General features: G+C 46.3%; 1 protein-coding gene across 2 annotated transcripts in view; it reads right to left on the reverse strand.

The window, feature by feature from the left end:
* Nucleotides 1-3,478: 3,478 nt before the first annotated feature.
* The window catches only part of LOC120917537 (FGF1 intracellular binding protein), a 52,386-nt gene continuing 38,282 nt past the window's right edge, over nt 3,479-17,582 (reverse strand). For both annotated transcript variants that reach the window (XM_040328903.1, XM_040328904.1), the window contains exons 10-11: nt 15,190-15,287; nt 3,479-3,894 (exon numbers count right to left, since the gene is read on the reverse strand). In XM_040328903.1, the coding sequence (XP_040184837.1) occupies nt 3,825-3,894; nt 15,190-15,287 (168 nt within the window). In that variant the 3' untranslated portion in view covers nt 3,479-3,824. The remainder of the gene's footprint in view (nt 3,895-15,189; nt 15,288-17,582) is intronic.

Here is a 17,582-nt window from a genome sequence, read left to right on the forward strand (position 1 = left end):
TGTGTCTGAACATGGCGTGCCTCTCCCACACAGGCAGACTCCGTGTCTCAGCGTCGCTGGTGAGAGCAGTGCGTGTGACGTCAGTACAGACGTTTGCATGTGTGCCATGCGTAAGAGTCAGACGCACGGGCGGAAGCCCTTGCAACGACACTTACAGGAGGAGCGCAGCTTCAGGATTGAAGCCGTGAATCCCACCAAAACACACCCAGGGCCACCGTAGGGGGATGTCTGGAAACGCTACGCGTTTTAACATTAGTAGGTAGAAATACATAGTAATACAGGTATATATATGCAAATAGCGATAAATCTTAATACAGGAACGATGAAATCAAGATACATACGTAAATAGCACCTTACGTATGCATCTTGAAAGGAAAATGACAGTTTATCAGACAACAAAGTATATAGCAACAAAAAATAGTAATGGTATGGGGACAACATACAGTAAATATTTGGCTACTCTGTCATTAGTGGTAAGACAATGAGCATGATTGAGGTCATGAAGCCTGTCCAGGCAGTTCCTAATAGATCCATGTTGCATTTAGCAAACTGTCAATCTTGACTTACAACACAAAAATGTAAATACATAGACTCGTAGAAATAAATATACATAAGAAGTAGTGTGTCCAGAAGGAAATTCTAGACTACACAGAGTAGTGTGTGGAGGGGAGTACCACTGGCCACCGAGAATGGCGGCTAGTGCCAATAGTCGCCTCGGTGAACCCTGTGGATAGGTCCCGTCCAGACACCAGGCCCAGGTGTGTTATCTACCTAACAATCGAAAATAGATTTAACCTCTAGCATTTTAAGAAAATACTAATAAATTGAAAATGTACCATCATCCTAATATTCATAGAATAGTCCAAGGGTTCAGGGAATCCCCACAAACCCTGAAACACCAACAAAGGAAAGTGGGCGGGGAGGACTATAGTGGTACTAGGTAAAGTGACTCTACTCAAACCAGAGCTATCACATAGGTAAATTTAGAAACATTTATTGACATGGTATACATGAAAAGTAATTAAAATCCTACATAGACAATTAAAAGGCAATACATATAACGTGACAGCAATCACATCACCAAACGTGCAATCCCTAAGACAGGGAGGGGAATGTTAAGGTGAAGAGTTAAAGCCATGAGACAGAAAATCTCGGGTCTCTTACTAGTTTCGCGATTATTATCGCTTCGTCAGGAGACAATCTACAGATTAAAATACAAGAACAGTACATTAACATCAAAAATGTAAATACAGCTTTAACCAGGGGGTGTATGGTAGACAGCCCCTGGAGAACATAGTACAACATTGTTGGTAGGGGAATTGAGGATCATGTCTCCTACCTAAAGGCACAGCGTCCTAAGGCCCCGAAAAAATCCAAAGCGGCCACAGAGTTGATGACTCGCACAACAGCCAAGAAAATTCTTGAGGAGAACCTATTAATATAGGTATGTATCATGGGTAATGATATACTTAGCTATATAAGGCTATGTGCCTAAATAATGTGAACGTGGGTGCCCAGAGGGGGGGGGGGGAGAAGGGGAGGGAAAGAGGGGGGGTTTTGGGAGGGGGGGCACATGCAAAAGGAAGGCGACATGCCAAAAGTGGAGGTGAATGCATGCATAGCAAAGATAGCCCAAAAACAGGTAAGGATAAAACCCTGTTGGGCTAATCACTAAAACAAAAGTGAAAAAAAGGGGGGTGGTGTATTGTTACCTGGTTGCCCAGAGGGTAGAGCATATCAAAGTGATAAAGAGAGGGTCCCAGGACCAGAGGTCCCGCTTAGTAGGACAACTAAAATAATATATTGTGATCCAACCATGGATAGTGAACACCAAGATATAAATGGAGAAGTTAGGTCAGTTACCAAAACACTGCTGATCACAGCGCTAGCACCTAAGCATACAAGGTAAAAAAGAAAATTAGAATGAATGGGAAAAAGAGGCAATATACTAGATGTCCAGCGCACAACAAGGCAGACTTACTGTAGAGTGCACAGTGATGCACATGTCCTGGGACCCGGGCTCAGTTGCAACAAACATGGAGCACCTCCATGTTAAAATAGACTGAGATAATGAAAAATACATGACAGGTGTGGACGCCGAACCCACAGCGTCATCACGCAGGTGGGCGTGTGAGTACACCTGACGAATAATGTGGGGGAGTGACGCTGTTCGCGTCATTCGCTGGGACTAGACTTAGCAAGTTGCAAGGGGGCGGGCGTATGGCGGCGGCGCCAACGTCAATACGCGCGGACGTCGGGCATGCGCCCGTACACCTCCAGTTATGGGCTGAAGTCGATCTGAGCTCAGCCATATGTATGGGCAAAAATTCAGAAGAGTAAGGGGCGGGGAAGGAGCATGAGGGGATGGGTGAGGGCGGAACCACACAGCGAAAGTGAAGGTCGCAAAGTGGGATGGGCGCATTGGAGGGGGGCGGACGATTTAGGCAGGAGACATGATCTTATGTGTAATTAAACATTAGTAGGTAGAAATATAGTAATACAGGTATATACATGCAAATAGCGATAAATCTTAATACAGGAACGATGAAATCAAGATACATACGTAAATAGCACCTTACATTTGAAAGATGCTGGCAGCAAGGAAAATGACAATTTATCAGACAACAAAGTATATAGCAACAAAAAATAGTAATGGTATGGGGACAACATACAGTAAATATTTGGCTACTCTGTCATTAGCGGTAAGACAATGAGCATGGATTGAGGTCATGAAGCCTGTCCAGGCAGTTCCTAATAGATCCATGTTGCATTTAACAAACTGTCAATCTTGACTTACAACACAAAAATGTAAATACATAGACTTGTAGAAATAAATATACATACGAGGTAGTGTGTCCAGAAGGAAATTTTAGACTACACAGTGTGTGGAGGGGAGTACCACTGGCCACCGAGAATGGCGGCTAGTGCCAATTGTCGCCTCGTGAACCCTGTGGATAGGTCCCGTACAGACACCAGGCCCAGGTGTGTTATCCACCTAACAATCGAAAATAGATTTAACCTCTAGCATTTTTAGAAAATACAAATAAATTGAAATTGTACCATCATCCCAATATTCATAGATCCAGATGCATTGATCTGCCAGTAAATTTACCATGTTTTGTCAGTAAAAAAAAAAAAAAAAAATGCTACGGGAGGTTGGTAACCCTGGTGTTTGGGATCTTTATAAAGTAAGTTTACAAACTTCAAGATCATTCAGAATAACAGGAGTAAACTAGAAATAAGTGAACTACAATGTATAAATAAATATAGGTTTTTAATTTTTTTTTACCATCAATATGCTTTAAGATTACTATTAGAATGCTGGACTGGAGGCACAAAGACTTGTCAGTACCCTCCACTTATTTAGAATTGAGCGCATTTCTGAGTGACAATAACCCTTTAAGAACAAATGGTCTATTTTAAGATAACTTTTATAAAAAAAAAAAAAAAAAAAAAAAAAAAAAAAGTAGAAACAGGATCAATATATGTTTTATATTTACATATATACACATACATACACATTAACAGGTACATAAGACACAGATATTAAAGAGTGCCATATTCTTTTCTGAGATGTAAATCAATAAAAAAATATGTGGGCTGCCATTGCTAAACTTGTTTGTGTCATGCTGATTCAATCTAAGCTCCTCGCTGAAATTCTTGACTTGGCATGCTTCATGTTAAAATCAGAGACAGCCAAGCATATAGCATTTTCATTAGCAGGATAGCACTGGCAGCTTCTCTCTCAGTACAGGTCATCTGTCATGTGATCAATGGAAGTCTACTTGAGTTTACAGCCATGAATAAATATGTTCCAGTGTATGTTAGTTGTGGTACATTTTCAGAAGACAGCATCGTAAAGTACCCATATATCTCTCCCAGAGAGCTTGCTGCCTGAGAAAAAAGAACAGAACAAATACAATACTTTAAAACAGACATAAAACATTTTAAAATGCAAACTTAGATTAACAAATCTATATATCCCATACTGTGAGTAAAAAACTATGACATAGCTAAAAATGTTGCCTTTTCTTTTCCAAAATGTAATTTGACTTGACATCAAACTGGCGCTTTGTCATGTGACCAAAGCCAATGCATTGATCACCTGCTCTTTCCTGTAACATATCAGAACTGGAGTCAGAAAAATATTCACAAGTCAGGCCCTGTACACACGGCCGGGAATGCCGTCGCCGCCATCTTGCTACACCCCACACTAAACTTGTATGCTACCGCGCATGCGTCAGACTCTTATCGAGCATGCGTGGGTTTACCTGGGACAGGTAAGCATACAGACGACTGGTTTTCTCGGCAGGAAACACTCTGCTGCGAATCCCGACGGGATAATAGAGAGCAGGTCAAATGGTCTCCTGGCAGTTTTCCTGCCGGGAAAATAGGATTTTTGTACTCACCGTAAAATCCATTTCTATGAGTTCATGGACGGACACAGCATCCTTTGACAGTAGGGTTATATCCGCTTTCTTTAGGAGAGCTTAGGCAGAAAAAAAGCACTTTAAGTGTTAACAACACATTCCTCAGTGCAGCTCCTCCCAGGGGGCGTGGCCCCCCGGGTATAACCCACACCCTGCTCTAGCAGCCTCAGTTCGTAACATGCAGTACAAACAAAGGAGGGGTGGGTGCTGTGTCCATCCATGAACTCAGTGAAATGGATTTTACAGCGAGTACAAAAATACTATTTTCTCTTCCGTTCATGGACGGACACAGCATCCTTTGACAGTAGGGACGTCCCCAAGCAGTGTCAAAAAATTTTGAGGGGTGGGAAAACAACACAGCAAACCAGGTTACACCCCAAAAAAAACGTAGTTGCTCAACGGAGGAACTCCAACCATAAACTGCCGCCTGTAACACCTGCGGCCGAAGGAGGCATCAGAAGATGCACACACATCCACCTTGTAAAACTTTGAAAAAGTGTGGATCGATGACCAGGTTGCTGCCTTACACCCCTGTAACACAGAGGCTTGATGCCGGAAAGCCCAAGAGGCCCCGATCGCCCTGGTCGAATGCGCCATAACTCGAAAGGGAGGCGCCCGCCCCTTCAGGGCATAGTCCTGAAGCACAATCTGTCGGATCCACCTAGAAATGGTGGCCGACAAGACTGCCAGTCCCTCCTCTTGTAGGACCAGCCACCGACACGAACAGTGAGTCCAGCATCCGGAACGGAACCGTAGCAGATAAGTACACTCCTAGGGCCCGAACCACATCCAGAGGATGTAAAGTGGCCTCCACCTTGTATTTCGGCTGAGGACATAAGGATGGAAGAACAATGTCCACATTAATGTGAAAAGCCGAAACGACCTTTGGGAGAAAAGATGGCTGTGGCCGCAGTACCACCTCATCCTTATGGATGACCAAGTAGGGAGCCTTACAAGACAAGGCCGCCAGTTCAGACAGACAGACAGACAGACAGACAGACACTCGTCTGATCGAGGTAATTGCTACCAGAAAAAAAATCACCTTTTGTGACAGTCAACAAAAAACCTCAAAGGGAGCATCCTGAAGCACCGAAAGGACCAAATTCAAGTCCCATGGGGGTAGTGGAGGGCGCACCGGAGGAGCCACATGCCAGACCCCCTGAACAAACGTACGCACCAAGGAGTGCGACGCCAAGGGTCGCTGAAAGTAAACAGCCAGAGCAGAAATCTGACTCCTAACCGTACTTAAGGCGAGAGCCTGATCCACTCCCTGCCCTAAAAACAGCAGAATCCGGGACGTATGTACGAGGGTGCCATTTCATCTCCTCACACATAGAGATGTAGGCCTTCCACGTCTGATGGTAAATCCTACGTGAGGTAGACTTCCGTGCACGCAGCACGGTAGAGACCACCGAGCCCAATAGGCCTCAGTCCTTCAGCCCCTGGCTCTCAACAGCCACGCCGCTAAAGCCAGCGACTGTAAAGCAGGGTGGAAGATCGGACCCTGCGACAAAAGATCTTCTCTCAGGGGAAGACGCTAGGGGGCGCCTGCCACCAGATGCACCAGGTCCGCGTACCAGGAGCGACGCGGCAAATCTGGGGCGATCAGGATTGATAGAATCCCTTCGGCTTCCACTCTGCGCAGCAGGCGAGGAAGAAGCTTCAGAGGAGGGAAGGTGTAAATTAGGCGATAGTGACCCAAGGCACCAACGCGTCTGACGCGTCCGCCCACGGGTCCTTAAACCTGGCCACGAATCGTGGCACCTACAGATTGAGACGGGACGCTAGAAGGTCCACGTCCGGAGTGCCCCACTTTTGGCACTTAGGCGACTTAGGAAGTTGGCTTGCCAATTCTGTACTCCCGGAATGTACACTGCCGATAGAGCCGGAACGGACCTTTCGGCCCACCGAAGGATGTGAACGACCTCCGTCGCTGCAGCTGAACTCCGTGTGCCTCCCTGATGATTGACGTACGCCACGGCCGTGGCGTTGTCGGACTGGATCCTGACCGGTCGGCCCTGCAGATTCAGGGACCACCTGGCAAGGCACAGCTTGTTTGCTCGAAACTCCAGAATATTGATCGGTAGGCGGGACTCCTCCCGAGTCCAGCACCCCTGGGCTGACTGGGTGCCCCGAACGCCCCCCCCCCCAACCGGAGAGGCTGGCATCCGTCGTGACCACTGTCCAGTGGCACGGCAGAAAACAGCTTTCCGGTCCAAAGCACCGGAGATGCCAGCCACCACACCAGGGGAGACTTGACCAGTTGACTCAATTGAATCTGGTAATCCAGAGATGACGGGAGCTTGTCCCAACGTGACAACAGTTCCCTCTGTAGCACCCTGGCGTGGAATTGGGCATATGAAACCGCCTCGAAAGAGGCCACCATCAGACCCAGAACCCTCATGTAGAATCGCAGAGATGACCACTTCTGGGTCGACAACTGCTGCACTGCCGATTGCAGAGTCTGAAGTTTCTCCGTTAGGAGAAAAACGCTTGCCTCGGCGGAATGCAGGACTAGTCCTAGGTATTTCAGTCCCTGAGACGGAATCAACACTGACTTTTGGACAATACAGAAGCCAGCCGAACTCTTGGAGAGTCTGACACGTGATAGACACGTCCTCTACTAATTTTGAGTCCGAAGAAGCTCGTAGGAGAATGTCATCCAGATACCCCACGATAACAAACCCCTGCTGTCACAGCAGGGCCAGTATGGGGACGAGCACCTTGGTGAAAACCTGTGGTGCCGACACCAAGCCAATTGGGAGGGCCACAAATTGAAAATGGTCCTCCCCAACTGCAAAGCACAGAAATCTCTGGTGCTTTGAGCATATGGGACCATGCAGGTACGCGTTCATGACATCAAAGGACGCCAGAAAATCCCCCTGATGGAGTGCCGCTATTACCGAGTGAATCGACACCATCCTGAATTTTTGCACTTTGACAAAACAAACGAGGGCCCCGAGGTCCAGGATGGGACGGACCCCGTCCTTCTTGGGGACTACAAACAGATTGGAGTAAAACCCCTGAGACTGTTCCATCGAGGGAACTGGCACAATCACTCCCCCGACCAGAAGATCCTTGACAGCCCCTGACAGAGCCAACCGGCGAACCGGAGGAAGCCAGAGGTTGGAGGGAAAAAATCCTGTTTGGTAGTCAAGAGAGAAACTCTATCTTGTACCCTGAGGAAACTACTTTGCAACCCCAACGGTCGGAGAGGAGAGACCTCCACCGAGCCGCGAATTCGCAAAGCCCGTCCCCCACCCGAGACACGGGCGGGGGCAGACTTTCAGGCGGAAGCAGGTATGTCCGCAGACTTGTTGGGCTTGCGGTACCAGGTGCGCTACTGCCCCACAGCGGGGGTTTTAGCACCTTGCAAACCTTCCCCCACCGCTCAGGGCTGGCGAAAAAAACGATTGGGGGTAGTAAAGGAGGGCCCTTGCTTATGGCGAGGCCCCTAGCGCTTCCCAGACTGTGGGAACAGTGTGCTCTTACCACCCGTGGCATCCTTAATGATGCCATACAGGGATGCCCCAAAAGACCATTCGCCCTTAAAGGGCAAATCCACCAAGGCCTTCTTTGAGGACTAGTCCGCAGACCAGCACTTCAGCCACACAAGGCGGCGCAGTATCACCGCATAGGCGGAAGTCCTGGAAAGCAAGAACGTAACCAGGACCGACTCACAGACAAATTTTAGACCCAGAACGAATTGTTCATCCATGTCCTTGCAGGTCTCAGAAGCCTCCAGCTCCTGCAGCAAAAAACGTTGCCCGTACAGTCAGTCTGTGACACCAGAGCCCCGGCCAAAACCGGTCTCACAGCCGAACCCCCTACCGCGAAGATGGAGCGGGCAACAGCCTCCATTCTCCCATCCGCGGGGTCCTCAAAGGCAGGAGCCCCATCCACATGGTGGTTAGCTCAACCTGGACACGGGAGGGTCCACGGATGGAGGAGAGACCCACTTTACTAAAAAGGTCCTCCACAAAGGGATAACGGGTCGCAATGCAAAAACTGTCTGCGGCGTATCCCATTCCTTGTAGAACAAACTGTCCCAAAAAAGGAACACAAGGAAAACATTGTCAGTGCGTGGCAGTTTGCGGGACCCAAAAGGGACTGGCACAGCAGGTGCCCCCGCCCCATCCTCAAGTACTGAGTATCACGCCTGCAGAAAAAATGGCTCCAACAATTCCAATCAGTAACCGACCCTGAATCAGAGTCGCTCTCACTGTGCGCGTGGGTTAAGCCCGCATCATCTGTCAATACAGAGTGTCAGAGATATCCCCAGAAGCAGGCCAGGGAGGGGGGCGCTAATATACCCCCCATCCGGCCACCAGTCGCTTCAAACCTGGCAAAAAAAAACGCCACCGACATTGCCATAGCAGATGTGGCAGGGGGGAGGGGCAGCAAGGGTCAACTCAGGCTTACAGGGGGAAGAAGTACCTCCAGACTCCATAATGCCACCCGCTGTGTCACCTAAGTGCAAAGCAGAAATACCCACGGTCACCTCCCGGCCGTTACAGAGTATGGGGGCCCCCAGGGAAACTCACCACCTCACCCGGTGGAGCACGGTCTGAGAGGAGCCCAAGGTGTGCTGAGAAGCCGGCTGCGCTGCGTTTGTCCCTCAGGCAGATTCGCGGTCTTTTCTGCAGCGCTAAAGCGGCCACACGAGGCCAAACGAAATCCCAAGATGGCCGCCGAATGTGTAAAAAACAGCACAGGACCACAAGAAAATGGCCGCCGAGCAATATAAAGCGTGACTCCGGCAAAATGGCGGCCGTTGCGCATTTAAAAAGACAGTGACACAGCATAACAGCACAGCACAAAATTCACACCACAGCCACAAAAAGGCCCTGTAGTGAACACACACAGGCCCCTGCAGTGAAAACTCTCAGCCCCCGCTACGCACACAGGTCCAGGTGTACCAGAGACCCCAGAAAACCCCCCCTCAAAGCCGCTACCAAAATGGGAAAGGAGGGAGAGGAAATAAGGGAGAGAGGAAAGCAGGGCAAGCCCTCAGTCGACCTCCCAGGGGAAAATTTCAGCCAGACCACTTACCTGAGCAAGGGGCCACTACTTACCCTTCCTGCGACCACCGGCTGGAGGTATCCCAGACAGAACCAACGTCCGCTAAACGGCATGGCTGTCGGCCAGACACACTGTGACAAAGCCATAAAAGACCGGTCATATGTGTGCCCTAGAACAAAATGTTCCCCGGCCGCCCCTGGAGCAACGGGGCCTGTCGTGGACGTCCCATAGCTGAGCTGAGGGCCGGCACACGCTCGATGCCCGAACATGGGGGGACTACAAGAGTCAAGACCCAGCCTGTCACCCAGTCGGCTGTTGATAGAAGAATCACAGGATTCAAAAAATGCAGGAACAAAATAATAAAAAGCGAGAAAAATCGCAAGAAAAATATCTCCAGAGTACAGGACTCCAGAGTGCCTGACCTCTCCTGTCGTTAGGCAGGAAAAACTGAGGCTGCTAGAGCAGGGTGTGGGTTATACCCGGGGGGCCACGCCCCCTGGGAGGAGATGCACTGAGGAATGTGTTGTTAACACTTAAAGTGCTTTTTTTCTGCCTAAAATCTCCTAAAGGAAGCGGATATAACCCTACTGTCAAAGGATGCTGTGTCCGTCCATGAACGGAAGAGAAAACCGGTCGTGTGTACGAGGCTTCAGACAGGATTTCGGAAGCAACATTCTATCGTCAGTCCCTCAAGATTCTCTACAACTGCAAATGCCAGAGGGCATCATCCTGGCCTAGTCCTAAATCATGGAATTAAAAAGGGCACCGTTTCACCTCTTTTATTAACTTTTAGTTACAGCAAGGGACAAACATCAAGTATTTTTTTTAATGACTGAATTTTAGACAATGCATCTGTTACAACAGATGCATTGTCTAAAATGCAGTCATTAAAAAAATACTTGATGTTTGTGTAATGTGGTGTAAAAAAGGGTATCTGCAGACTGGTGTAACAAAGAGTATCTGCAGACTGAACTCCATGAAGCAATATTTTGGGACACTGTAATCTCCCGCCCATGTGCCCTGCTCCCCGCCCATGTGCCCTCCTGTCTCAAGTGCTGTGCTCCGCTTGCCCCCTGTACCTTACCCTGCTGCTGACGCCCTGTACACGGCTATCAAGTTGGACCCAGAATCGAGCATATGTGCAGAAAAAAACAAGTACAAGTTTCACATTAAACAGGTACGTTTTAATAATCTATTATTTAATGTCATTAAAAAAAAAAATGTTATATCTACAGCTTGCGGCTCTTCCGTGACCTGTCAATATGAAAATTATTTCAGGGGTTCCCTGAGATTTCAGACTTTATCCCCAGGGTTCCTCGACGGTAAAAAGGTTGAGAAACGCTGCTACTTAACAGGGGTGTGAAAAGCAGAGATGCTGTCCATATCAACTAACCACATGCCTGCATTCATTTTTTTCTCCTTCCTAATAAAACATGACACTTGGCGTGCTATTGGTGTTAAGAGCAACATCTGCACTTTCAAATCCTCCATTGTTGTCTACGATTCGCATTTTAAAATAGAAACTTACTGATCATAAGAGACTGTGCAAAAAGCCATGAAAAAAGCTCAGCATAATTTGCTGCTGCCAAGTGATCTCTGACACAGATAAGGCGTATTAAGCCAAATGTCTCAAACTCAAGATCAACAAAGCATAGGCCTCACAGAGAGTCAAGTTAAAACATTGCATACTTCAGCATCTGTGAGTGCTGTGACGTATCTTTACTCATTACACACTAGAAGGATCCTGGACACTGTTAGTGGAGCATGCCGTAAATACAGACATGGCTCATGATCTTTACATACAATTTACAGGCTGTAGGCTAGCAAAGGTCTTACAATCTGCAGAGGCAGGTTAGTTTAATACTGCATTTGTATAGCGATATGGTCACAGGCATCAGAGAGTGGAGCAAATCATAAAGCATGATAAACAGCATGCCCCCATATTTAGGGTGAAACAATCCTTTTATTCCCCAGGACCTGTCATCCAGGATTATATGAGGCCGTCCCGTAGATATTAGATTGTCACCCAACTTGGTAGAAAACAGCCAGACCAGGGGACCATGTGCCTGGCATCTAATGTTCAGTAACCATAACAATGCCTTTTATTATTCGTGAATATGAAACTTAACCACTTAAGGACCGCCTCCTGCACATATACGTCGGAAGAATGGCACGGCTGGGCACATCCACGTACATCCTGTACAAGTACCCAGCCGTGGGTCGCGCTCCCGCGACCCGGTCCGAAGCTCCGGGACCGCGGGACTCGCAGACCTGATCGCCGCTGGAGTCCCACGATCGGTCCCCGGAGCTTAAGAACGGGGAGAGCCGTGTGTAAACACGGCTTCCCCATTCTTCACTGTGGCGGCAGCATCGATCATGTCATCCCTTTTATAGGGGGGACACAATCGATGACGTCACACCTACAGCCACACCCCCCTACAGTTGTAAACACACTTCAGGTCACACATAACCCCATCAGCGCCCCCTGTGGTTAACTCCCAAACTGCAATTGTCATTTTCACAATAAACAATGCATTTTAAATGCATTTTTTGCTGTGAAAATTACAAATGGTCCAAAAAATGTGTCAAAATTGTCCGAAGTGTCCGCCATAATGTCGCAGTCACAAAAAAAAAAAAAATCACTGATCGCCGCCATTAGTAGTAAAAAAAAAAAAAATAATTGATAAAAATGCAATAAAACTATCCCCTATTTTGTAAACGCTATAAATTTTGCGCAAACCAACCCATAAACGCTTATTGCGATTTTTTGTACCAAAATTAGGTAGAAGAATACGTATCGGCCTAAACTGAGGAAAAAAAAAATTACATATTTTTGGGCGATATTTATTATAGCAAAAAGTAAAAAATATTGCATTTTTTTTTAAATTGTCGCTCTATTTTTGTTTATAGCGCAAAAAATAAAAACCGCAGAGGTGATCAAATACCATCAAAAGAAAGCTCTATTTGTGGGAAAAAAAGTACGCCAATTTTGTTTGGGAGCCACGTCGCACGATCGCGCAATTGTGAGTTAAAGCGACGCAGTCCCGATTTGCAAAAAGGGGCCTGGTCCTTAAGCTGTATTTTGGTCCGGGTCTTAAGTGGTTATAAAAAGAAAAACAAAACAAAACGTATTTACCTTAAAAGTTATAGTAAAGGCTTGTTGTTTTTGTAATCACAAACATGTCATACTTACCTGCTCTGTGAAGTGGTTTTTCACAGAGCACCTTGGATCCTCCTCTTTTTTTGGGGTTCCCTGGCGGTGCTCCAGGCCCCTGCTGAGTGCCCCCCAGAGCAAGCAGCTTTCTGTGAGGCAACCGAGCAGTGGCACTCCTGAGCCGCTGTTCTACATGTCCATTCACACATAGAGCCGTGGCTCGGTCCTTACCCCTCCCCTCTGCTCATTGGCTGTGATTGACAGCAGTGGAAGCAATTGGCTCCTGCTACTGTCTCAGGCAGTGAGGAGTGAGAATCCCCCCCAAGAGCCAAGGTTGTCTTGCACATCGCTGGATCGTGATAGTGCTCAGGTAAGTGTAAGGGGGGCTTGGCGGGTGCTGCACACAGGCTTTTTACCTTCTTTCATGGAATGCAGGAAGGTAAAAAACCTTGAGCCTTTATAACAACTTTAATGCATTCTCTGCATTAAGGTACAAAACATTTATACATGCGGCTCTCCCCCCTCACACACTAAACTACTTACCTCAGCCTAAACTCAGTCCAGTACTGTGCACATCTGCAGCATCAGCTCTCTTGGCTCTCACAGGCTTGGCTAAAGCAGTGGTCATCAACCCTGTCCTCAGGGCCCACCAACAGGCCAGGTTTTATGTATTACCTTGGGGAGATGCAGACTAGAATACTGCAATCACTGAGCAGCAAATTATATCCCCTGTGATGTATTTCAGTTATCTTGCAAACCTGGCCTGTTAGTGGGCCCTGAGGACAGGGTTGGTGACCACTGGGCTAAAGGATCCTGCTGCTGTCAGTCAAAACCTGTAAGCAGAGACCTAGGGCAGGGCAGAGCTAGGTTGTGTGTCTGAACAGACGCAAACAGCCCGACACAGGATCGAGCATGCACGAGTACCCTTATAGGAAGCGGGAGACCCCAAAAGAAGAGAATCGGGGCTGCTCTGTGCAAAACCATTGCACAGAGCAGGCATGTATACCATGTGTTATTTTAACCACTTCCCTACCGCTGGACGCCATATGACGTCCTGGACTTTAGGGGGGGTATCTGAATAATGCCTGCAGCTACAGGCATCATTCAGATATCCTAGTTTTCTGCCGGCGATTCTGCGCACCATAAGAACAATCATAGCGGCAGTTCCACCGCTGGATCATTCTTATAGGCAACAGGAGGGGACACCCCCCTCCCGCCGCCATCCAGTGCTTCTCCGGGGCTCTCCCGTGCCATTGGGGGCCCGGAGAACGAATCCACCAGCGCTGGATAAGGACCATAGAGATTTCATCTCTATGACCCGGGCGCAACGTTATGACGTCACGCCTGGGTATCCGGAAGTAAACAAAGCCGCGATCGCGGCTGTCAGCATGAGATCGTGAATTTTTTTTCCCCGATCTCATGCTTTACAGCCTGGAGGAGAGATGTGGGGTCTTATTGACCCCGCATCTCTCCATAAAGAGGACCTGTCACTAACAATTCCTATTACAAGGAATGTTTAAATTCCTTGTAATAGGAATAAAAGTGATAAAAAAAATGAAAAATAAAAAATGCCACTGTCCCAGGTAGCTTGCGCTCACAAGCGAACACACACGCAAGTCCCGCCCACATATGTAAACGGTGTTCAAACCACACATGTAAGGTATTGCCGCGTGCGTTAGAGCGCGTACAACAATTCTAGCACTAGACCTCCTCTAACTCTAAACTGGTAAACTGTAAAAAAAAATAAAGCGTCGCCTATGGAGATTTTTAAAAACCGAAGTTTGGTGCCATTCCATGAGTGTGCACAATTTTAAAGCGTGACAAGTTAGGTATCTATTTCCTCAGGCGTAACAACATCTTTCACATCACATTATACAAAAAAAATTGGGCCAATGTTACCGTTTTGTTATTTTTTAATTCATGAAACCATTTAAAAAAAAAAAAAAAATAGTGTTTGACAAATTATTGCGCAAATAACGTGTGAGATAAAAAGTTGCAACGACCGCCACTTTATTCCCTAAGGTATCTGCTAAATTTTATATATATATATATATATATATATATATATATATATATATATATATATATATATATATATATATATATATATATATATATAAATATATATAAAATATGTTTGGGGGTTCTAAGTAATTTTCTAGCAAAAAAATTATGATTTTTACATGAAGGAGAGAAGTGCCAGAATTGGCCCGGTAGAGAAGTGGTTAATAAAATTAAAAAGGTGGCTTTACTATCAGACATAAACCTAGGAGGATGAGATTTAGTAATGTGCATGTGTTTTTCACGGAACATATATAAAATTTTCTGGACACATACAGTATAACAGCAATATATGCAGTCATGATGTCTCAATGCACATCTATCTCAATCAGGTAAGGTAGAGTCAAAAGAAATAAAAAAATAAAAAAAAGGAGAAGAAACTGAACAAAACAGCAAGAAAAAGTAGAAAGGTTATGACAGATTGACCAGGAAGAAAAGACATACATGAAGATAGTTGTGAGGATAAGGACATGGTGGAACAGGATGTAACAGTGACAGCAGGGAGACCAATAAAACACTCACTTGAAGGCGTCAAGAGCACGAGCAGATGCTGTGTACTGAGTGAGAAACAGTTGAACATCCGAAAAAGCCCAGTTAGCAGCTTTACAGGGCTCTATAAACTGCATGAAAGTAAAAAAAGAAAGGAAAGATGACTGTTATTTATTACAACGGTACCATTTATAAACTAGATAAAAAACAGGACAAAATCCAATCAATCAGATGTTTTATTAACACACAACACATGTAAACAGTACCAGGAAGGGGAGAAATATGGGAGGCTCTACCATTGCTGATTCTTGTTTTAAAAAAGGATGCAGATACCAAAGCCGATTCCGCCTGCACTTCCTCATAAGTCACTAACCTGGAACAAGCACGTACCGTATATACTGGAGTATAAGGCGACACAAATATAAGCCGAGGGACCTAATTTTACCACAAAAAAACTGGGAAAAACGTATTGACTTGAGTATAAGCCTAGGGTGTCCATCTGCATGCCTCACTGTGCCCATGACTAGACTGACGTTTAACATTGGAGCTTTTGGAAGGGGTGCCTGGCTTTGAAAAATCGGTGCTACATGTGTGTCAAGTTCCGGGTCCAGGGGGCCTGCGACCGGCCGGTACAGGGTCTCCAAAGTCACCGGAGAAATGACCGTTTAACATGGGAGTCTATGAAAGCCCAGCTTTGGGGGAAAAAAACGGTGCTCCCCGGCCAACAAACTTTTCACATTTGTAGAGGATGCATGTGTGCCAAGTTTGGGGTCCAGGGGACCTACGGCCAGCACCGGGTCCCCAAAGTCCGGGAGATCAGGCGCAAAAAGGTGACTCGAGTATAAGCCGAGGGGGGCATTTTCAGCACAAAAAAAATAAATAAAAAAATGTGCTGAAAAACTTGGCTTATACTCGAGTATATACGGTAGGTTCTTTTTAGGGCTTGTTGACACCACATCTCTTGAGCTGTATTATTCTACAAACTAACCACACATGTGTGAACAGTGTGCAAAAAATACAATTGTTTTCTGGGTGCCTCATTTACACCATACATGTGCAATGGTGTGCAGAAAGAAGCAGCTCAGCAAACATGCTTAGACTTTTTTGGCTTGTATCAGGTCATAGACGATTTTAACCTCAGCTGGTTCAGCGGGGACTGGCCGAGAATTGAACCATGTATGAGCTGGCGGATTATATCCAAGTTGATCGATCAACTTGGGTACAACCAGCCTGTTGGATTTTTCATGCGATAATTTGCAGTGGCTATAGCTTCTAGCAATAATTACTGTGTGCTCTCCTGGCTGGGAAGGCTCACCCACCTCTACTGGGGGAACACAATAGCACAGCGGAAGGGATTCCCTCATCGGCACAGACCGACAACCCATGGTTGCAGCAAAGAAAATCTATGGCTGGCTTTAGGAGGTAGTGAAGTCAGAATCATAGAGAGCCCAGGAGCCTAAACCTTAACAGGGAACATTTTCAATCACAGCTCCTAAATTTCACACTAAATTTTAAATGAAAAACATTTGTTTACGAGAGATACTAATATGAGTAAAGGATGAGTGCAGGTTGAATATCTACCCTACTGTGGTTACACAAAACTTGGTGACAAGTATACAATGGAAACGTGAAAACCTTCATTAAAAAAGATAGTTTTCAATGTGACATCTATTCTTAGCCAAGGGTATTATTATTATTCAGGATTTATATAGTGCCAACAGTTTGCGCAGCGCTTAACAAAATAAAGGCAGACATTACAGTTACATTACAATTTGGAATCAGAGGGCCCTGCTCATTAGAGCTTACAATCTAAAAAGGGAGGGTCAATTAATACAAAAAGGTAACAGCTGTGGGGGAGGGGCTGATGGAGGAATAAAACAGTGTATTAGTTAGAAGCAGGATAGGTTTCTTTAGAGAAGGGTTTTCACGGATCGTCTAAAGATGGATAGATATGGGGACATTCTGACAGATTGGGATAGGGAGTTCCAAAAGGATAGAAGCTCTAGAGAAGTCCTGGAGGTGAGCATGGGAGGAGGTGACAAGGGAGCTAGAGAGCAGGAGGACTGAAGAGAGCAGGTTGGTTGGGTATATCATGACACTTACCGTATTTATCGGCGTATACCGCACACTTTTTTGTCCTGAAAAGCATGACAGGTCCTCTTAAATATGAGATCTGGGCTCAAAAAGACCTCAGATCTCATATTTACACGAAAATGCAATAATCTTTTTTTTTTTTTTATATATAATAAAATGGCCCTTTAAGAGCTATGGACGGAAGTGCAATGACTTGGAGACGGGTGGGGGCCTTCTGCCCCTCACTCGTCTCCATGTGAGGCTAGGAAGAGGATACAATCACCTTGACGGCCACAGTAAGCGTGCGGAGGACAACGAATCGCGGAGGGCACGAATCACGGCGGGAGGGGGGG

Source organism: Rana temporaria, chromosome 11 (assembly GCF_905171775.1).
Source record: "Rana temporaria chromosome 11, aRanTem1.1, whole genome shotgun sequence".
Classification (NCBI taxonomy): domain Eukaryota; kingdom Metazoa; phylum Chordata; class Amphibia; order Anura; family Ranidae; genus Rana; species Rana temporaria.